The sequence below is a fragment of the Phoxinus phoxinus genome, assembly GCF_949152265.1.
Source record: "Phoxinus phoxinus genome assembly, chromosome: 8".
NCBI lineage: Eukaryota > Metazoa > Chordata > Actinopteri > Cypriniformes > Leuciscidae > Phoxinus > Phoxinus phoxinus.
This window is the reverse complement of record NC_136883.1, coordinates 30,530,418-30,554,641: the sequence shown is the minus strand read 5'-3', so window position 1 is coordinate 30,554,641 and position 24,224 is coordinate 30,530,418. Positions and strand designations below refer to the sequence as shown.

The 24,224-nt window shown below is 38.5% G+C and overlaps 1 protein-coding gene across 1 annotated transcript; it reads right to left on the bottom strand.

Annotated features, from left to right (window-relative positions):
• Nucleotides 1-88: 88 nt before the first annotated feature.
• On the bottom strand, nucleotides 89-18,929 carry smad3b (SMAD family member 3b). Its single transcript, XM_079620947.1, has 9 exons — nucleotides 18,471-18,929; nucleotides 7,527-7,720; nucleotides 7,261-7,389; nucleotides 6,320-6,394; nucleotides 6,180-6,230; nucleotides 3,820-4,032; nucleotides 3,595-3,732; nucleotides 3,280-3,424; nucleotides 89-2,450 (listed from the first exon to the last, which is right to left on the bottom strand). The coding sequence occupies exons 1-9, from the start codon at nucleotides 18,671-18,673 to the stop codon at nucleotides 2,327-2,329; spliced, it is 1,272 nt and encodes a 423-aa protein (XP_079477073.1). The 5' UTR covers nucleotides 18,674-18,929; the 3' UTR covers nucleotides 89-2,326.
• Between the last annotated feature and the right edge of the window lie 5,295 nt (nucleotides 18,930-24,224).

Genomic DNA, 24,224 nt, shown 5'->3' with positions numbered 1-24,224 from the left:
TTTAGATGTTCTTTCGTTTTGTTTAAAAATACATTTGACGTGAAATAAAACAATTCTTTACAAAAGAAACAAAGGCAGTGCAAAAACCGATGCTCTTATAACATTTTATTATTAAAATGTACATAAAAGTCAATATAACAGTTAATGCAATAAAAGTGAAGTCTTCGTGAATGTACGTTACAGAAAAGCAAAAGGGAAATGCTGAGGGAAAACAAGAATTAAGCACCAGTTTAAGAATATGAATGAATTAACTGACACTATTAAACAAAGAATGTTGTATTTGCTTCCAAATCAAGAGGGCAAAGAAAAGGAACAGGATATAAGCAATATTCCAGCAAATATGACACATCTAAATAACATCACCAGTCCATTGTGTGCTTTGGCCCTGTTAGTCACAGATGAAGAGCCGGCAAGATTCAGAGCAAAAGACACGGCTTAGGGGAATTAAACACGCATCAGTTGTTCCATGAAATATCCATTTGATTTTCAAAATCAAGCAAAGATTGTCAGGATTTTCATGAGAAATGATTCAGTGCTTATTCCTTGAGAAACCAGAATAAAAGGAGAAACACGCTTACGGACTGATGATTTCTGACCATGCATTGAGTTGGATGTTAAATGTCAATACTAACAAATTCAGGGATTAAATAACCTGAAAAGCAAAGCGTACGCATACAAATCTAGCCATTTACACTATTCTCTTGTGAAATCAATCTTTATGTAAAAATACAAGCTTTCCAAGAGCTGCCAGCAGTACTTGCCCTCCTTTTCTTTTCTGTGAAAAAAACCCCCAACCCTTTAAATATTTTTTACCCTCTCAAAAGTCACTGTAAAATAGTGTAGTATGTAGAGATATGAAATGCTGTTATTTGTTAAATGACTTAAAAATCAGTTTAATGGATTGACAGTCCTGAGTCTAACACATCTCTTTCATGCACCAATCATACACAGAAGAGAATCGATAAAAGGACAATGAAATCAAGTGAATGTTTGAAAGAGAAATGCGATGAATAATGGTGTGGTCACATTTACCACTTTTGGCCAATTTTTGCCTGCAAAATCCAGTCATTTTGATATGAAATCCACACGATTGGGAATTTGCGAAAGATTTCCCTACTTGGATTTCCCAACAGGTTCTAGTTGGTCACATGGATTTGCCCGTGAAAGTGACTTCTGTGTGAGCAGTGCTTCATACATTTACATTTATGCATTTATCAGACATTTTTTAAACCCAAGCCTTCCATACAATGCACCAGTGAAATATTGCTAACATTTTTACCCCCAAATTTTAGCACAAATTTCGCTTATGCGACCACACCTTAAGTGTGTCCATTTTTCTTCAAATCCATGTATAATATGATGTCCTACAGATCTGGGTGATAAATACTTTACTACACAATCTTAATTACAATACTCTAGGGCAGCAGTAAAAATATACTTTCGCGATCTCCATTCGGTTTATAATGCAAAAATACTTTTTACAAAAATGTCTTTGCTGAGCAAAATTCAAATGGTAACCATCAAGTTCAAGAAATATGGCACTATTAGCATTTGTCGTTGACAAATTTCCAATGCTATTTTCTTGCTCACGGCGTCATTGGGTTGTAAAAAAACAAGTGCTATTCATAATCAAGGCAAAGTAGCTTTTTATAATTTTTACACACTCAGTTCCTGTCAGAAGTATAACCTGGTCGACCGTGCAATTTGAGACAGACAGCAATCGCAATCACATTGTATTGACCTGTCCAGTGCAGTGCAATTTACTTGAGCACAACTACACACAAACAACTAGACAAAGACATACTGTAATAGTTCACACAAGACCCCTTCACTGAAGGTGGTGGAAACAAAACACTCTTCTCTGAAGGCTTGTCTGGTTCTGCACTAAGTCACCAGAAATGTCTACCACGCCCCCTATGAGGACATTTTATGATTTGAGCAATCATATCATGAGCCCATGATTCTAATACCTTAAGATCAAATTAAATGCGTGATGCACTTCTTGATAAAAACAAAAAAAAAATGACAGAATCATAATTTCATTATCACATTTAAATTCACAATGAGGAAAATGCCTCATTTTAAACTCATCACACTGAGGAAATATCAGCCATGTTCCATGAGTGTCAAAAGTGCTTCAACTGTACGTGTCATTTTTTGCCCACAGTAAAACACTGGGATCTGTAATTGATAAAGTGAAACTGAGGAGTCCAGCGGGTGTTTTCTCCCCCGTCCTTGATTTTGCGCTGTTTGTTAGCTTGGCTTTAAGCAGCAATAGAGCGTGGGTCCTGGATGTCATTAAATGGTTATGGGCTGAGGGTTCGTCCTATGACACGCTTGAGCAGCGGAGGTTTGGAGAGCCCATCTGAGTGAGCACCTTGTCCAGCCATTGCAGGGGGCCGTTGAGATGCAGCTCTATCCAGCAGGGGGTGCTGGTCACTGTCTGCCGCCTGCAGGAAGGAGAATCTGGGTCAGTAATGTGCTTCCATGCCTGCCAAGCATTTTTAACACACTACAGAGCAGCTCGGAATAGCCGTTTTACATAATCAAGGGCAACCATTAACGTTTTGTGCGCTACTGTCACAGAAATAAAGTGATTAAATTCCAGTTGTGTGTGTGTGTGTGTGTTTTATTCAGCATTTACGTGTACAGAGCAATTTTGAAAGTGATGCAGATATGAACAACAGATTCAGAAAATCTCTAAACCCGTTCTACATTTGCATAAGCAAATTACATTTGAATTCATGCACACATTTACAAACAAAATATAAATTACTTTCAAAAACGCAGCAAAATACTTATAAAATACATGTTCTATTTTAATACATTTTCAAATAGCGTATATTCCTGTGACTGCAAAGATTTATTTTCAGCATCATTACTCAAGTCTTCAGAGTCACGTGATCTTTCAGAAATCACTCTAATATGCAGATTTCATGCTCAAGAAACATTTCCTGTTATTATAAATGTTGAAACAGATGTGCTGCTTAATATTTTTGTGGAAACCGTGATAACATTTCTTTCAGGATTTTTGGATGAATAGAGAGTTAAAAATAACAAGCATTTATTTGAAGTAGAAATCGTTTGTTATTAAGGTTGTCATATTTAAAATATCTTCAAACTTTTGAAGGGTAGAGTATGTATAATTTGTGTGTGTGTGTGTGTGTGTGTGTGTGTGTGTGTGTGTGTGTGTGTGTGTGTGTGTGTGTGTGTGTGTGTGTGTGTGTGTGTGTGTGTGTGTGTGTGTGTGTGTGTGTGTGTGTGTGTGTGTGTGTGTACCTGTATTCTGCCCCCCAGCCTTTGACAAAACTCATGCGAATGGTGCACATGCGGGTTAGCTGGTACACGGCCTCAAATCCCTGATTCACCGATTGGGCCAATAGAGCTGCAAATTCCTGATTATTGAAGATCTTCAGATTACAGCCTGAGAGGAAGCAAAAAACACACACACACAAGTATGTACAGTATGCTTAAGTGCTTCTATGGAACATGATGAGGAAGTCTGAAACTAGAACATGCCTGAGTGACTCATAGGATGTATATATACACAGCTGCACATTCATCCAATCACAGTGTACAGACGGACTGACTCACCTGGAGGAATCTTACACACTGTGGCGGGGTGCCAGCCATACCGCTGGTTACAGTTGGGACTCTGGACGAAAATAGCACTGTCGCTCAGACATTCAGCAAACACCTCACCGCCGATGTAATACAAACGCACGCCTCGGCCTGGGGAAAGGTTATGAAGTTTATGAGCAAATACAGATTCGGTTCATTTCAGAATCTCTAATTCCAGTATTTTTTTTATAAATGTACCGATGTGTCTGCGCGTCAGCTCCACGGCGGCGTTGCGGTTGACGTTGGACAACAGGCCCAGGCAGAAGCGCTCTGCGTTAGACGGGTCCGTAAAGCCGTCCACGGTCAGAGACGGTTGCGAGGCGTGGAAAGTCTCGCCCACACGCTGATTCAGCTCGTAGTACGAAATCGAGCACCAGAATGCGGATTCACAATACGTTACCGGCTGCAGATCTAAAAAACACAAATATATGGGCATGAGAGAGGATCAGAGAAACAAAACAAGTACAGAACAAAGTGTGAAACAACAGGAAAGGCACTGGACTTTGGGTTCTGGTGTAAACTCAGTGTGTAGTGATCACACTGTTGACAGAATGCGGCCCTTTGAAAACAGCAGGCTGCTCATGTGGAATTGGTTATTTGTTATTTTTATTACAGGGCCTCCTGGTGTCTCACTGCAGAGGTAGAACAACCCAGCGACAGGATATTATTATTATTACATTATCCTGGGCTGACTGAGAGGACAGAAACAAAGGCTTCTTTTATTTGAGGTTTCCTTTTGCACAGCTGAGAGGCAAAGCCTGGGACATAGGGTTCCCTAACTATTATACACAAGACTCCATTCAGGACTGTTAGCTTTGTCAATATATCTATATTCATTTTTAAAATTCAATTTTTAAAGTTAAATATATGTTTTGTGAGAAATGTTTGCAATAGCAAAATTATTATTTAATCATTTAAATAACTAACTAGTTATCCTATTTACTGTATATATACATTTATATGCATAGGATATATAAAGTTTAAAAAACAATATACTTTTATTCATCAAGGACACATTAAATTGATTAAACGTGTCAGTAAAGACATTTATAACATTTCAAAAGATTTCTATTCCAAATAAATGCTGGTCTTTTGAACCTTCTATTCATCAAATAATCTTAAAAAAGTATATAATGGGGGAAAAATGTATTATGGTTTCAATAACAAAAGCAGCTGTTTTCAACACTGATAATAATAAATATTTCTTGAGCAGCAAATCAACACATTTTGAAGGATCATGTGACACTGAAGACTTGACATCACAGGAATAAATTAGCCTACATTTTAAGTGTACTAAAACACTAGAAAACTGTTATTTTCAATTTAATAATATTTAGCGATATAACTGTTTTTACTGAATTTTGTATTAAATAAATGCAGCTTTAGAGAGCATCAGACTTCGTTCAAAATCTTTAAAAAATCTTATAGTGTGTCAACTTTTCAAAGGTAGTATAAATCCTTCAGAAATGTATCTGACTGGCGTCTGAGAACATGACCCTATGCCAGCACCATTACATCACACTTATTAATATGACTAGTTGTTCAGAGAACCTCCTCAACTACCGGTAGATGATTTTGAAAATATATGCACAAATCCAATTTATATGGCCAAATGATCCAAACAGCTAATGGGTATAAATAATATAAAAAATACCAAAACATTGTCTCTTTTTTTCATGCCTTGCTATTGTTAACAATTGTAGATGTGCTTAATGGAGATAGTACAGGATGCTGGTGACGTCACTCATCTGTTTTACCGGCAGTGACTCGTCCTAGTGTTTTCTCATGGGCTTACTGTAGCAGACTTCCGTTCTCACTAATCACCTCACGCAGGACCAGGCAAGCAGACCAACGATAAGGAGATAATATGTCAGAGATAATCCATCCAGATTAAACTCCGACTCACAGTGGGGTGGGAGTACTTACAGAAATGACTCTCCGGGGTTCCCATCACAACAACACTTTTGAAGGAGATGATTGTTTTCATGGAACAAACCAACTACACATCCAAGGGAAAAGGTGCCGAAAGTAAAAGCCAAAGTTGCCGCCTTTTTGCAACAAACAGTGCGTTTTAGATTATGGGTGGCACATCCGTTTGGGGAAGTTCCACTCAAAAAGACTACAATTTAAAATTATAAGGTTGCGCTACACATAATACTTATCCATCAGTATGACTGAATATCAATTTTGATTAATGCAATGTATTTTACATAATACAGAGATACTGTATATTTAACACGTAATCCATAATAGTGCTGCGTAATGTGTAATGCTTTTGCACTTTTAAATGTTTTTTTTAATGTTCGCTGACTGTTTACAGTTTAATGGAAGTTACACCTATATAAAAACATCATGGGGCGTAGGAAAAAGGTGTATAAAATGGCTTCTACAAGATTAGTTTAAAGTTTCAAGTATAATTGCTAAACTACATTAGTGTTATTTTATTAATTTGACAACTTTACAATTACTATTTTCCACGTTAGAATAATAGTAAAGAAGGACTAGATGTACAAACATCTTTTGGTAATCTATATCAATCTGACAATCTGGGATCTTACCTAGGTTGCTGTTTGCAGGAGAGACAGGGTTGGGTGAAAGATTTGGGGAACCTGAAAAATAGAATAAGAAAATTATAAACAAATATATTCAGCTCTGGTATCTAATAGCAACTGCTTGTTTGTGATCCCAGGGCTCTAACCTGTGTCCATGCTGTGGTTCATTTGGTGGTCACTGGTTTCCCCATCCTCACTTAGGTAGCCAGGAGGAGGGGTCTCTGAAGCATAAATCAGACACATAGTGTTATTAAGCACCACACATACGCCAAATGTACAATACAAGACATAATTTGGTCTCCCTGCAGAGCACATATTTAAAGATTCAACAGTTAGTGGTGTGTTGACCATTTATTTACAGCCTTAAAGGGTTAGATATTTCTGTCATTAATTACTCACCCTCATGTCGTTCCAACGAAGGTCTAACAGGTTTAGAACAACATGAGGGTGAGTAATTAATGTCAGAAATGTCATTTTTGGGTGAACTATCCCTTTAATTATCAATCAACATTGTCGATTGTCATGGTACCAGAGGCTGAAACTGTATCAAAGCCAAAATCGTGTGGATCTAACAATACTAGTTGCAGAATTAAAATATGAAAGGGTGAAAGCTCTCTTTGTAGCATGAGCTTGGCTTTATGAAGAACTTTACTCAAATGCCACAATGAAAATGTGTCCTATAGTGAGAAGGTCTGCCTGGAAAAAAAATATATTCTTTTCCTCAAGTCATGTGAAACACATAACACCAATACTCTTGAGCCTTAATATGATGTTACCAGTCACGAGATCAGAACTTTGATCTCTCCTTGTCTTGTTCTCTTTTACCAACTTCATTAAGACGCCAGACTAAACGCTTGGATTTTGACAAAACAGCTTAAACGAACTGAGACACGACAAAATCAACTCAAACAGATGTGGCTATGAGCCAGTGTGTGTGTGTGTGTGTGTGTGTGTGTGTGTGTGTGTGTGTGTGTGTGTGTGTGTGTGTGTTTTAGAGTGAGTAATGCCTGTTGTGTAGTCCTGAGGGCATGTCTGGGTGAAAGTTAATGTGTGATTTTGAGAGAGAAAACAGAAAACTGTTTGTCACCCGGTATATAGTTGCTCGGAGGCTCAATGCCCGCTGGGAATATGGTGTTCTCAGGGATGGAGTAATCATCCAGCGGAGGGAAGTCTGTGGGGATATCAGCATGCCGAGGAACCAGGACCGGAGGCAAAACTGCACACACACACACACAGAAAAAAAAGAGAAAAAAAATGAATTAGTCCCAATAAATGCCTCAAATTAGTTTCATATGAAAAACTGATTATGAAAGTGAACAGTCATTGAATGACTGAAACCCCTTTGGGACTTACTTGGTGTCTCCACACGTTGGTAGTGGTAAGGGTTCACACACACCTCGTCCTTCTTCATGTGGAAAGCAAACTCGCACAAGTCTACGGCACGCAGTTCATGGTGGGACTGCAGGTCAGGCCAACGCCACAGCCGGCAGTAGATCACATGGGGGAGGCCTTTTCTGTGAGACACCTGTAGACGGCCATCCAGAGACCTGCACAAAGTTAACACAATAATCATTCTACTTTCTTAATACTGACAGAACACGGACTCTTATGAGCTGGGGTTTTTTTTTTATTGGACATAAAGACACATATTACTGGTTTGAATTCATTTAAAGAGTCACTTGCTCACGGAATTACTGAATTTAAGTTTTTCAGTGAGTCATTTATTAATGTCCAATTCAAACTAAGAACTGTGCAAGTAACCATTATGTTTTACTAGCGGCCCATGAGATCTAAATCAGTGTAATTATTAACGTGTATTAAAGTAAATATTCTGAACAGTTTTGCTGTAATAAATAATAGTACTCTAATTAAAAGCGACTACATAGAGATATATGCAAAATCAAAATCTGCGAAGGGGTAATAATGGAACAACAGTTTTAAAAAGTGATTTTTCACTATTATTTACAACAGTATCTGCATTTTCAAGGGTTTAAATAAAATATATTTGTTAGGCAATAAAAAAACAGTCCTTTCCTGGTATAAAATTAACTTGATTTTCAAAGGTCAATGAATTTGCAACAGCTGAATGCAACATTTTTGACAAGCCAAACATGTCAGTCTCGGTGCAACATGGAATTTATTTAAGCCACAAGACAAACCTTATTCCGTAAAATAAGTAAAATGAACTATTCAAAAAGCATTTTTGGTCTCCAGCACATTTTATAATTACCCATGTTATAATGAACATATCTCACCCCTAATGCACGTTATCATGTCCGTCAAAAAATTTGGCTGGCTGGCGGTTGGAATACTAGAACTAAAAACATTGACATAACACACTCATGGGCATCATTCACTTCACTGAATACTTGCCGGCTAAGAAATAAATAATTATTACCTTACGATCCATCCGTTTTCAAATCCACATAATTTAAATATCACAACATAAAAAAATAACGTGCGCAATACGCTGTAGTATTTACTGTACTAAAAGCATGAGGTGCAGGGAGTACAGGCACGCATTTCCTGAAAAAGGAAACTTTCCGTGAAGAAGGAGAAAACGGTGGCCTGAACGGCTTCAGCATGCTGTCTGTCCGAGACGATAACGTAGTAATACGCCAGGCAGCCTATTTGCATTACAAAACATTGTTATATAATATAAATATTGTATATATTAGTGGTGCAAGGGATCACTAAACGGTTCAGATCATATTGCGTTTTTTGAGTCATGGATCGGATATTTTTTTCGGATCGGGGAAGCAAATGTAACTTTGCTTTCTATTTATTACTTAAAGCACACTTTCGACCACAGCAGAAAAATGTGTTACTGTCCTAATAAAGTTCAAACATTATAAAGACAACTGAACAATCAGTAATAAAAAGCATAGATGCAATAATAACAAAATTAGACAAAGTCTAACAGTAGTATTCTGGTGTTCTAGTGTTCACGACTGTTTAATTAAATGAATCTTTGTTAAATCTTTTGTTGTTTGATTAACATTGACAACAGGTATTTATAGGCTGCTGTCACTTTAAGAACATACTGATCCAATATTATGATACACATACGTTTTCTTCTGTCAGTGGTGTGGTCGATGACCTGAAAGCTACGTTTTTTTTTCAATCTTAACATCCTGATCGTATATGCGCTGTGAGTATTTGCAGCGCGTTTCTGTATTTGGGTGCGTTGTGAGTATTTACAGCACATGTGTTTTCTTTATTTGCAAGTGTTTTCTTCAGTTGCAGCGCTTTGAGCTCTCTCGACCACCGAAGCAATGAGACGCGATTTAGGAATCAATTCAGTTTTCGCGCATCTAAAACACGCCTCTCTGTGTGAGCGCACTTTGAGAGTGTGCGGATAACAGCGCGCGTTCACTTTCGCCTCTTCTTGCGCTTGAATTGTTTAAAATCGCCTGAATGTGTAAATTGGTCAGACAAAACACGTGCAAATGATACATATTCACTGATGGTTAAACTTTGCAATTAATCCGCGAATCACGTGTGTGCCGAACCGTGGGGCCAGATCCGTGGGATCAACTGCTGCACTCCTAGTATATAGGCTAACTGCAGAAAACAATTCAGTTAAAATGTTATAACCTCACTGTTTCTAAAACATAATGTGCCTGATTGCACAATGTACAACGTAATTAAAGTGAAAGCCCTATAAATCTTGCCCTGTGAGTCTTTTAATAGCCTTCCAACGGGTCATTCATTTTTCGCATAAGTCAGGATATTCAAATGGTGCAAGAGACCCTTTTAGTGGAAAGTGAATCAGGCTTTATTTTCATACAGAGGGGAGAGGTCACCGGCTGTGAAAAGAGAAAGCCACAGAAAAAGCATGAATCATCCTCATGCTATTGTGGTCTATGCACCATGGCAGCCATTGCTAATGAATTTCATCACAATAATGCATTTTCACCCTACATCAGGATTATCCTAATTCATTAAAAAGCTCAGAGGACTGACAGAAGATGAACAGAGAAAGCGAGCGAGTGAATTTAGGGAAGTTCGGAAGGAGGGAAAAGACAGCGTGGCAGAGCAGACACCGAGACGAGTGCCGGCACACTTTTCCAATGTAATGTTTACCTATTCATTCAGCTATGCACCAGCAGTATGAACGCCAGCATTCTGCACTAGAAATGTCTGTATTTGCCAGACAGAGGAAAAATATCAGCCCAGAATTGAATGTGCTATCATCTGTCTTATCTATTGGGTTAAAGCTAAATTCACAAACATATTGCGTAAAAGATTTTACGTAATATTTTTGTGAATTTAGCTTTAACCCAATAGCACTAAAAAGTAGTGGTTGACTGATATGAGTTTTATAATGGAGTTTATAATGGTTTTATAACCATTTATAATGGTTTTATAATGAGTTTTATAATGGAGTTATTTAAAGCCTATAGATAGAGAAGGTGACTGTATAGAAAACTATAAATAGAGGAGAAGGTGACTGATGACTTACACTCTACAGAATTACCTGAGTACAAAAATTATTTACATCAATTTGTTATTTTTGCTTATAGAACACATATAAAACAATATGTATTTAAGACTAAAAAATATGTAAATATAAAAAATATGAATTCTGAAAATTCTAAAATTCAGCTTAAAATATTACAATATTGTGTAATTGGTTGGCCAATTAAAATATTTAAATCTTTAATACTAAAAGATGGATTTAAAGGGATGTTTAGCCAAAAATGAAAAATGCTTTCATTATTTAGTCACTCTTATGTCATTCCAAAATGGAATGCTGTATTTATTTATTTTTTTGTCCATTGAGCACAAAAGGAGAATTTGAAACATCTTCCCACACATTCTCTTTTCCATAAAACAAAAGCTCATAGGTGACCACATCTATCAAGCTAGGAATTACAACAAATACTATAAACGACCATCACAACTCCTCAGAAGCAATACGCTGTTTTTGTGTCAAATTTAAGTCACTGCAAATCTTGCCCTCAACTGTAGCTTTAAAATATGGAGCCTTTCAATGGATTGCATCAGGTTGGATGCCAATTACATCATTAAACCATATTGGAGTCGAGAACTAGAGAAGGGAAGATTTTAAATAAGGATATTTGGATCCTGACTGTCACTATGAAGCTGCCTGTATTTTTCAAAAATGATCTTTTTAAGTATCGCAGGAAAAATAACAACATGCCAGTTTTGGGTGAACTATTCCTTTAATATTGCTCTTTAAACATCTACACCAATATCACATTTAAAGAAATAAGTCCGCCAACTGCATATGCCTTGAATGCAACATCGGACAAGGCACAACAAGCTGTTGACCAGACCTCTGTGAGTTTGCAACCTGACAAAGAGAAGACAGATTATCATGTTGTCTGACTCAGTCAATGGAGACAAAGCAAAGTCCTGGAGTCTCCCACACTCACCACCACAGCTCAGCTGAAGACAGACACACAATTTCCATTCCTTCTGTTCAAGTCAAACTGACCTCCAGACTGACCTGAAAGTCACACACAGCAGAACTCATTCACCCTTCTGTCAAAGCCAAGAGCAGCCGTCTTTCTGGGCCACCCCCTCCAGTACACACTGCCTCTCTAAAATCAACACTGGAGTCATACACTACAACAACAAACCAGATATCAACATGGTAGATAAATTGTTTTAAAATGTAAAAAAGGGAACAGGAGAGAGTTGAGGAGGGAAGACGGGGAGTGTGTGGCTCACCAGTAACCTCAGAGCTTCCTCTTCGAGCAGCAGTGTTTGTTGTCTACTCTCCCACATAGGCCTATCTCACACAAATTCACATCTGTGGAGTCACACTAAATCCATTAGTCATCATCATTGCCCCTAACCTGACCTCAATTCTAACCAGTTTTGACACTAAATTTGTATGCTGTTGACTACTCCATTTAAGGAAAGTGTTCCATAGCAGCCATTGTGCTAAATTATCTGAAAGTGAAAGATCTGAAATTACACTAATAATTTCACTGACAATTGCATTGTTGTTGTTGTTAGTTCACACTTAGGGTTAGCAATTTCCTATCCCATAGTATCCCATAGTATTAGGGATGCGCCACAAAAAAGCCAAAAAAAGTATATATATATCCTATATATATATATATATATATATACACAATTTTCTTTTGGTGCATCCCTACTTAGTATGAAACTTTAAAGCTTGTCCATATCATTTGTGCTATGAAAATGAGAAAAATCTAAACTTATGATGGATGGATGGATGGATGGATGGATGGATGGATGGATGGATGGATGGGTGGGTGGATGGATGGATGGATGGATGGATGGATGGATGGATGGATGGATGGATGGATGGATGGATGGATGGATGGATGGATGGATGGATGGATGGATGGATGGATGGATGGAACGATGGATGGAACGATGGATGGAACGATAGATAGATGGAACGATATATAGATGGAACGATATATAGATAGATAGATAGATAGATAGATAGATAGATAGATAGATAGTCCAGTGAGTTTGTTTGTTTGAACATTTTATACATAGATGTTTCCGAAAGTCATGAATTACATACTATAGACAAACTCAGACAGCCCTGCTATATTAAAAGGCATTTTCAGCAGTTAGCAGGTCTCACTTTGGTTAGTGGCTCTCAGAATATCTGTGCTCTATTTGAATAGGCGAGTGGAGCAGGAAGTAGCATAACCTCAGAGAAGCCTGTGAGCAGGTGATGATTTCCTGCTCTTGTTCTGTTGCACACATGTGCAGTCTTCCATTGCCACCCAGATGGCCACTAATGTGTAGGGACTAGGGAGCATCAGGACCTCACAAGATTGTATGTCTCCGTTGAGTATATTAAAACCAGCCCAACGCCAACCTTTTACACTCAACCACAATCCAGAACAACCCACGCCCTCCACAGACCTTACACTGCATTCTTGATCTCTGAATAACCATGCCACATAGTGTGTTAAATAAACATACTCTCAGCTGTGTTTAAAGTACAGAGAAAGTCTGTCTGAGTTTGAGTGTGAGACATCCAGGTGAATGTTTTGAATGTTGTTTTGTGGGTATTTGCTTACTATTTACAGGAGATGTCAAAAAAAAAAAAAACAGTACCATGAGAGATGACACAGTAGTGTGAAAACAAGAGAAGAGATGCAACAGAGAAGCATACACACTAATTTCCTGTGTAAACGCTCCTTTAAAAGGGGCAGGATGTATGTGGTCAAACTGTAGAGAGCCCAAATTTAACAACACAGGCGCTCATGTCAGGCACTGCACTCAATATTCACAATCCTCATGACACACTTTTTTTGCAAATAATACCCGTCAAGTCCTAAAGTTCAAGAGAGGTACAAAAATAATGAAAGTGACTATATTTCTGAATCTATCACAGTGAAATGAACACCTGCCACTAGTCAAATGCAGGTCGTAATTGAGGTTCTCTGACTTTAATGAAAACATCTGCACCTTTTTTTGGCATTGTTCACTTTATTTGGCATTGTTTAATTCCAAATGTTGTGGCTAATATTTGTTTAAAAAATTGTTGTTGTATTAAAAAAATACAACAAGAGTGTAAATGGAAAGTTAAAAGATCCCAAAAGAGACTGGAGTTCACTTTCAACGCCAGCGACAGTGTAAATGTGTAGAAAACCTTTAACCCTTTCCCCGCCATTGACAGAATTTTCCGTCATTTATGCCGCAACACTTCTCCACCATTGACTGAATTTTCCGGCAATCCGTGTTTTCACTGTTACACGGTACAAGACGATATTGCGCATCTTCTGAAAGAATACAGAATCTCCGGATCAAAAAAGAAGCAGCAGAAACAAGTGATAAAAGCATTGCTTACGCACATGTAATACATTATTAAATATTAAACAGCATCAAAACTGCCTAACGTTGCTGAATGAAATGTCGACCCATGAAGAGGTACAGGACTGTGAAGCTGGGGGGGGTTGATGGATTTGATCTACTCGATATATGTTTTGATCATCGTTCTGAATTCGATCTGGACATACAGTAGTCTTTGAAAAAAAAAAGCTTAATTTTTTTTTAATTCAACAAAATGTTGCTTTTTTATGAATCTTACCCACATTCAAGTGTTAATAGAAATGCATGAAGCTAGAATAAACCCTAATTTGATCGGACAAAAATGTGTGCAGTGAAAAATAATAATATTAATACTGACATATTGGAATTTGTGAGAATCAATATTTGTTCTGTTTTTAATGTTTTTAATTAACTAGAAAGACATCAAACAGATTAACTAAAAGCCTCAAAGCCTTTAAGGGGCAGTGCTGATATAAAACGGAGGGATGCGTGAGGAAACCAGAAGCCAAATGAGAAGAAGGTGAACAAGAACAAGAACATATCGCAGTGGGATGCAAGCACAACGAAACGATTAAGCAATTCCAGCTGACCTGCCATAATCTGTGATCTATAAATATGGAAAACAACTAGAAGATGACACAACATATGAATCGATACAGATTTCTCTGCTCTTATCGACACAGATGGTAAGGTATGCACTTACATGCTCAAGTATGTAACCCCAGGCTCAAATGCCGCGTGCTGATATCACCTCTATTTATTAACTCCATGTTAGTCAACAGGGGAATCCAACTGAGAGGTCTTGACCTGATTCTCAACCATTTATGTTTACAAAGACCTCTATGGACTGAAAATGTTCTTAGCATGACTTTTTGACATAATTTGTAGTACTGGGCAACTAGTCAAATTTTATTTTTTAACTACTGAAAATAATTGGCTTGGCTTCCAATGAATATGAAAACAAAATTGCGCTTTCAATTGCAGTGGTGCACTTACGTCCCTACCTACATTTTAAATGTGAGTGTGCATGTATGTATGTATGTATGTATATGTGTGTGTATATGTTTTATGTAGCCTATATATATATATATAATTTATTTTTGTATTATTTATCTAATTATTTAACTGTATTTCAGTTACCAGTAAATTATATTCAATTATGGTATATTCATTATATTTAAAGGACAGATCAATAAATACATGATGTGTTCTAAGTCGAAGAGTAATCATGTTCAACCATGTTCTCAGAATTGACCAAAATAACAGTGATTATCAATTTTCCTTAATCAAGCAGCCCTATTTATTAGTAACATAAATGAGGCTGAAGATGTGGAAGTCTAGTTCTCTAACCTGTGATAAACATTATTTTTATGTATACTGTAAATTCCTATGCCAACTTAATGTACAGTACAGACAGAGAAAGCTAGTAAGCCATTTGTAGGTTGATTTCCCAAAAATAATCAAAGAATACCTACCAGTGGAGACAACAACTTAGACTCAGCCAATGGCACGAGTTTGGGGCGGGACTATCTGTCACAGTGTCTGGTTTGAGTTCCCTGGGTCACCACTAGATGTCCTCCTTCCCCACGGTGTTTGTCACATTCTGAACTACATTCCCCACGATCCTTGTTCTTCATTGCACTCAGCTGTCCCTTGTCACTAATCATTGCACTCAGCCAATTCCCCATTAGCATTGTCATTTCCCTGTGTATATAACCCTGTCTGTTTTAGTATGTGTCACGGAGTCCTTGTTATATATCACACCACTTCTGAGTTCTGCTTTGTTGCCCGTTTTGTATTGTTTTATGTTTTTGGATAGCTTCTCTGGTTTTGACCCCTGCCTGGACTGTTTACGAGTACGGATAACCCAATAAATACTGCAAATGGATCTAACCCCTGCTTCCCGTGTGTGGTTCGTGACAGAAGGACTCCGTCCTGAATAGATCCAGCGGTAGGGGTTTTCGTGGCTCTTCCCCAGCCATCAAGAGGGGAAGTTCGAAGGAGGTTCCACCGCGGATGAACATTTTTCAATGTTTTGCACTATGGGCCCATCAAACGGAGGAGATCATGGCGACCAAATCCCCTGAGCCTCCTTCAGTCAGACAGGAATCTTTTGAAGGAACCCGCCTGGCCAAGTTTTCTGGGACCCGTGGAGGCCGCAGGGGAGGAGGTACTAGAGGCGACTTCCAGCACCACTCTTCGCCTCAGTCTCTCTTCCACCCTGGGCCGGTGATGCTCAACCCAGAGCTCCCTTCACCGTTGTTCCTGTCCCGCCTGGAGCCTACTCCTCGCCATCGAACACGGAGGAGGAGGAAGACTTCCTGCCTCCTTAATGACCCGGAGACCGTCCCTGGGCAGATCGCTGTCGTCCCGGAGGCCGTCCCCTCCGAGCAGCCCGCTGTCGTCCCGGAGGCCGTCCCCTCCGAGCAGCCCGCTGTCGTCCCCTCCGAGCAGCCCGCTGTCGTCCCGGAGGCCGTCCCCTCCGAGCAGCCCGCTGTCGTCCCGGAGGCCGTCCCCTCCGAGCAGCCCGCTGTCGTCCCGGAGGCCGTCCCCTCCGAGCAGCCCGCCGTCGTCCCGGAGGCCGTCCCCTCCGAGCAGCCCACCATCAGTCCTGCCACGGCCAAGAGAGCGGTCTTCCTCTTTTATGCGGTGGCGGTACTGCATGCGTGGAGGAGGCACGTCATGTCTGCCGTTCCAGAGACTGTCCACGTCACGTCTGCCGTTCCAGAGACTGTCCACGTCACGTCTGCCGTTCCAGAGACTGTCCACGTCACGTCTGCCGTTCCAGAGACTGTCCACGTCACGTCTGCCGTTCCAGAGACTGTCCACGTCACGTCTGCCGTTCCAGAGACTGTCCACGTCACGTCTGCCGTTCCAGAGACTGTCCAAGTCACGTCTGCCGTTCCAGAGACTGTCCACGTCACGTCTGCCGATGCAGAGACGGTTCCTGGGCCAGAGGCTGTTCCCGTCAGTCCAGTTTTGACCCCTGCCTGGACTGTTTACGAGTACGGATAACCCAATAAATACTGCAAATGGATCTAACCCCTGCTTCCCGTGTGTGGTTCGTGACACTATCTGTTTGTCTGACCAATGGATCAATACGAGAAACATGTTTGATAATAATTTTTTCATAAAAATAAATGATACAATAAAAGCCACCTATGTGAAGTATTTTTTATTAGCAATCTCAATATGATTCTTCAAATTTATCTGGCTATTAATGGATATAAATGATTGAATAAAAATTATATTTACTCTCCATAAAGCTTCATATTATCAAGTAAAATGTGCATATCGCTGTTCTCAACAGCCACAAAGGCTTTGCATTTTCATCTGTAGGGCTACTAATTCTCCAAATCCTTTTACCCATGACAAAATGTCCTGAGTACAATTGGATAGAACTACCACAGTGGTTATGATATAACAAGATTTACACTCCTCCATCACCACCATCTAGGGCACACTAATTTAATAACACTATCAAGGCAGAGGACGATGTACTTTACACTAAAAGACACAAAACAACAGGTAGCCTAATTAAAATCACCAAATAACATTCAAATTACATAAAGGGCCATCACATAGTTGCAGTAATTTGCTTTTATAGTCTTTAACCTCACCACTGGCTAAATATTCTCTGAATAACGTCACCGCTAATTAATTATGGTTTGATATGTAAACAGTAAATGAATGCGCAGTCCAGCTCTCAAAAATAATATTTGTAATTAAAAGAAAAAAGCCTCAGTCTGGCCCAGATCACAGACTGTTATATAACAGCTTAGCTTGGCACACAGAGGTGTTTGGCATTTTATTCACTAGTACGAGCCTGAACATTTAACTTTATCGCAGCCGCTTAAACTGTCAGTCTGTTATGAATATAGATGGGTGAAGTTTATGGTCATCCATATAAGCTTTCAAAACCAACTCAACAGTTAAGTTAACGTCAAACGTAACGAATATTTCACCAGTCAGCAATTTGGCTAGCTAACAAGTGCTTGTATGAATGCAAGCAAACTGCAACCGGTCAGCTAAATATGAGAACGTAATATATTAACCAAAACATTTTTTTCTTCTCTCGATACTGTATCAAACGAGACATGATACTGAAAAGCAACAATGCAAAGCAATAATGGCTTTAGCAAGCTAGCCAACTAACGGCGCGCTCACTTCAGTGAAATTAAAATTAGATGGTTTAACTGACAAATGAAACGTCATAAACGGGTGACAGAAGTACTCAACGCATTAACAATTTAAGCAGTGTTAGAAAAGCCTGTTAAAATGAGAATACCCCTTGGCTTTCACTGGTTAGCAGCGTTAGCCGCACAGTTTTGGCTGGATGTAACGTTACTGGGGGGGGGACAACTAGCGAGCTGTCTACCTAGAGACCCTTTTTGGGAATTTACTTTCGGGACGTTCAGAATGGCAGACTGCCTACCATCTAAGTTAGGTAGGTAGGCAGCTCACTATGTTTTAAACACAGCATAACGCTACAGTGTGTACCTCGGTATAGTGATGCATTTGGTGTTGATATTCTGGGTGGTGATGGCCTTCTCCAACTCCTCCAGCTGTCCTGTCTTCTTCAACTTCTTCACCAGACTCTTCACTGCCTTCTCACACCATTTCTCCTCCTGTCCGTTCTGCTCGCCCTTCTTCCAGCCCAGAAGTCTCTTTACAATCGGTGGCGTGAAAGGCAGTATAGACATCTTTAGTAAATCAACAACAGCTCTAAATATATTCCTTTTCAGGGGACTACAAGTCTCTATGCTTTTAAAGACGTGGCGTCGATGGACCTGTTAAATGGCCAGATCAAAAAGAACAGAAAGGTTTGTTTATGCCCATTAGAGTCACTTTGCCGGATTCTGAGAGATGTTCAGCCCCTCATGTCTGTGGAAAGTGAACAGCACACACATGAAATCCGGCGAGACGCAGCGCTGTCTGGACCCGCCCCTCCTCCTCCTCTTTACTTTACAGCTTTAGACTTTAGAGATTTTAAAAATAACATTAATATCCTATCTGTTTAACATTCATTCATTCATTTATTTATTAGGAAAATAAGAAATTATTGTGTAAAAATTATTTATATTATATTACATTACATTATTGTATATTAGTCAGTATTAACATGTTAAGAGTATTTGCACTTTATATAGGCTAATTATCTTTTAGAAATCTAGAGGTTCTGGAAATAAAAACATTCATGTCAAAACCCCATATCCTATCTGCTTAACACATTTATTTATTTTTTATTTAACACATTTATTTATTTTTTATTTAACACATTTATTTATTTATTTAAAGCAAAATGAGATGGCCTACATTTAGTGTCAGCTTTAAAATTAATATTTTTTTATATGAAACTATCCACAACCAGTATTTTGGAAATGAATGAACATTATATTATATTATATTTAGTACTGTCAAATCAATTAATCACGATTAATCGTATCTAACATAAAAGTTTGTTTTTACATAATATGTGTTTGTGTGTGTATACATTTATACAAATATATATAAAAAATTTTTGGTTATGCATTTACTTTTATTTGATTAAGCAATACGCCTCATTTAATGCAATTTATTTCAATTCCATAAATATGCTCTTTTAGGTTGTAACACAAATCAAACTGATGAAATGAGTGGATGCTGGAAATAAAGTTTTTTTTAAAACATCATTACATCATCATTGGACCTAAAGCTCTGGTTTAAGTTGCGTATACTATGGTTCTGGACTCCAGACGGGGATGGGAGGGAGGCGCAGTCCTGTGTGCACTTGCATACATATTCAGGCCTGTTGCAGCTTGCCCTCGGCAAGCGCATACTGGGAATGTCCCGAATCAGTTCACGTTCATTCAAGAGGAAGGCTGTCAATTCAGGCCAGCTGGAGGAAGTACAAGGGCTTTGATTCCAGAAATCCATCTCTGTCTGACACTGTCCTCTGTGATTCATTAATCAAGACATTTGAAAGATCACATCCATGTTTGGATGACTCAATTGGCCAAAGCGGATAACAAAAATATGACCAATTTTATCACAATCACTAGCCTACTTAAATAACACCTGTTCTAAATAAATCAAATAACTTTAACTGAGAATCCTATAATTCTTTCAACATTCATTCAGTAGTTTAAATATTAAGCAAGACCGAATTCCCTGAAAACACTGCCTTATCACTGCCTAGTGAAACAAAAACAGGCTCTTTTTTAAAGCCATGTCCTGAGATCAACGTGCAATCTAGCATAGTAAAGAGAAATGGCATGTGAAGTGTCGACACATTCCCTGTTTTACAACCCACAATGTAAAGTCCTAAAATAGAGGACACCTCTCAGGCTAAACCCTTTGATCCCCCCAATAAAAGCGATTTAATTTCACCTTGAATGCATCCTGTGGAAATTGTTAAGGTGACTGGGGTGTGGGTATTTTGATCTGTTTGTGGGCTGTTATTCATACTGAATACCACCCCCTCCTCCTGCACTTATGATATAAATAACTCTACCCAGAGGCCCAAACTGATAGTCCCCCTTTTCCTTTTATCTATTTTTATCTTACCATCAATGGACACCATGTAATAATTTCATGCTGGGCTCTGGCACGATATCATACCTTTTCAATCGGGTCTGAAGAGAAACTCTTAAGTCAATAAAAAATGATTCTCTCTGTTTTACAAGTATACCCACAAGATGTAAATTGTTAATAAGATATTAGTGTGGGGGGAAAAAATCCCTCACTAACCTTTTCTGTCCAAAGTTGTATCCCGTTTTACAGCTTCAACAACGTAACACATACAACACAAAACGACCATAAAAAGTGAACATCTTTACAGCTCAAAGAATACACAAGTTTTAACAGAAGAATTATTATTTTTATATAATATATGTGCTGCAAAAACATTTCTGCTTCTAATCCTCCAAAAATTATCCACATTCACCTACATTGTTCCTCACCGTAAACTCAATTTTGGCCTTTTTTTAAAGAAAACAAGGGATGAGTCAAAAATAGTTTTTGGTAATCAGCATTATGCCACAAATGCTGTCGACTGAGCAAACCTGGTGTCATGATTACTGTCTTGTGTTGTGGACTCTTATTTTGAAGTATAGTTTTGTTGCTATTGTTCCTGTGTTCTGACTTCCTGTGTTTAGTTTCTGTTTCCTTTGTTTCATTACCTGCCTTATTAGTTTATATAGTTACCATTGTCGGTTGCCATAGCAACTAATCACCTTCACCTGTTCCTTGTTAGCCCTTGTTATCTTGTGTTTGTTTTCCCGTCAGACATCCTTGTCAGTTGTCCGAACCAAGTGAACCGAACTACAAGTGTGATCACACCTTAGTCCTGATCCGCTTAGCGTTCACATTGCCATTTTAACACCAAACCTAAAGATATCGAACCTAAAGGCATAGGGATATGTTCACAACATGATTGGCCGGCTTATATTGCATATGTTTCGCGTCCAAAACATTTCTGTGTGCTGGGATAATTGCTTTTTGTATTGTGCGTAGATATGATTGTCCGCTTGTTTGGTGCGCACCAGAGTTCGGATGGCAGCGTTCACACTTATTCAAATGAACCGCACTAACAGAGCAATTGCACCAGGGTCCGTTATAATCGAACCAAACGTGCCATGTGTGAGCAAGCATACCAGGAGCACTTGATAATTACAGAGGTGTGTTGGATCCGCAAACTTTTGAACGGTAGTGTAGTTTTATTGCATCTAAAAAGAACTCTAATGTCAAGTTCATGTGTTTTTGGGGAGGAGGCAGCGTGTGCTGCCATGTGCCGTCTGCTTCAGCCCGCACAAGCCCAGCACCTGTTTCCACCCCAGGGACTTCACCGGGACAGCTGGTACAGAGTGTGGACAGAGTGTCAGTGTGTGTGAGTTGGGGGCAGATGGGCTGAGGCCGAGCAGGATGGGAGAATGGCAGAGTTTCAGGTCCATGGCCAGAGTGAAAGATAGCTGTGGACAAAAGGCAGAGTGGATGGCCGAATGAGTAATGACCGCAGACAATCCGATGGATAACAATGGTATTGTGCCGGACTCCACACTGGGTATATGGGAAGCAGTTCGGATTTGAGGGGGAGTGGGAGGATCAGCTGGACTTTACACAATGGTGTGAATAGGAGGGGGCAAAGGATTATGGGGCTTTTGTGTAACCACAATAAAACTTAATAACACTGATGGAAACCTAAAAGTGATTGTGTGCTTTACTGCGAACGATTAGATTAGAGTTTTTGTGTGTGTCTGTGTGTGTGTGTGATTGATATCCATAGATATATTTATATATCAATTAGTAGAAAATTGTGTTTAAAATATACCAAGGAAATGTGTACATGTGAAAAATACAGATATACAGGTTTTAATTACACAAATTCTGGATGGGTAAGCAGGGCGCCACCTAAGACAGACCATATGCACCAGTCGCACCAAACTAAATCTGGGGCAGCATCAGTTTTGTCTGAGCTGTCCCCCACCCACACCCCCATCACATATCATTCTCCTCTGACCCCATAATAAACCCCTCAGACACACTCCTCCATCATACACACTGCCCAATAATCCCAGATACCATACAGTACTTATTTCCTCACAGACTCACAGATAAAACTAAGCTTTCTGCTGTCTGACTTTATATCAGCTAGCAATATAACCCAATGTTAACCTGATATTAATCAGTTTATTCATTTTATTTTTAAATAAGTATTTTTTTCCTTTCATTGCAACACCATGGACTATTGTCGGCATAACTCTTATGTTCCATTTACAGTGATATTTTTGCTTTAATGTGATTAATTAAAATCACTGAATATGTTTCCTACTTTGCAAACTTATAAAAATATATAACATATAAAGATATTAAGAGCTTGAAACTCTAAGGACTAAAACTCAATTTATGTAAGTCATCCTGTTGCAAAGCAATGTTAATGAAGAGCTATACTCTTAAAAATAGCGACATGTCTCCACCTATTGGCCAATTAAAACATTGCAATATTTTCTTATGTTATATAATATATTAAACATGTATTTTTTTAAATATTACATTCATTTTTTCCAACAAGAAAATAGGCATAATATTTTAATTCCCTGAATGAGAATTCTTTCATTAAAATGTTTATGAATTTTTATTTAAATAATTGTTTTTTTAAATGTAAATATTAATTTACATACTGTTAAAACGTTTTAAAGAAATCAATACTTTCATTCAGCAAGGATGCATTTTTTTTAATCAAAGAATTCTAAAAACAAAACAAAAACAACATTGCTAATAACAAAGCACCAAATCAGAATGTTAGAATAATTTCTGAATGATCATGAGACGGATGCTGAAAATTCAGGTTTGGCATCACAGGAATAAATACAATTTAAAAATAGATTAAAAAATATATATATTATAAATTTGTTATAATATCTTACAATATTACTGTTTTTACTGTATTTCTGATTAAATAAATACAGCCTTGGTGAGCATAAGAGACTTCATTTAAAAACATTTTTAAAATGCTAACTAAATTTATACAATTATCAATATTAACTTTTTTTTATCACACTACACGTAGTAGGCCAGCATAAACTGCATAGATCATGACTTGCTTATAACTGTACTGTGAGCAGTTACTCGTAAACCACTACATATATTAGGCTGCAGTCCGTAGTTTTTCCTCTTTGTCGCCATCTCTGTTCGAAATCTGCAATTGCAGTTATTCGCGGAATCATCAAGTTTACGTGGGTTGTGCCTCGGCACGGCAAAGCGCGGATGAATCCAATGTTTTGAGGAGAATTTGCGGCTGTCAGTCACCGCGCTGGTGTGGATACTTTCATTCGGAATCACAGATTCTACTTTTTGGAAGTATGACCAACATAAGAATTTTCACCGGGAAATGTCATCTGAAAAAGTAAGTAACATCTTGTTCTGACCAACTAAGGGAAAAAAGCATTGCAGTAAATCGCGCTGGTTAAATCGAACTATTGCTTATCAAACCACGTCAAACCGTGCAAATTATACTTTGTTCTCAAATTGTTAATGTTAACAACATCAGCATTGCGTGACTAATGCCCTTCCGATATTTATCCTTGTTTTCGCATGGGCCCGGTTGCAGTCTCTTTTTTTCTGTAGCCACTCCGAAGTCCGAAGTCTTTTACATTTTACAGTGGGTGAATCTCCAGTTGTTACCGGTGATTGTCGTTTGAAGTTTCCTGGATCCGCCATCAAAAATTGATAAGTTGAATTATATCAAGTGCTGTGAGAAAAGGCTTTAAATCTCCA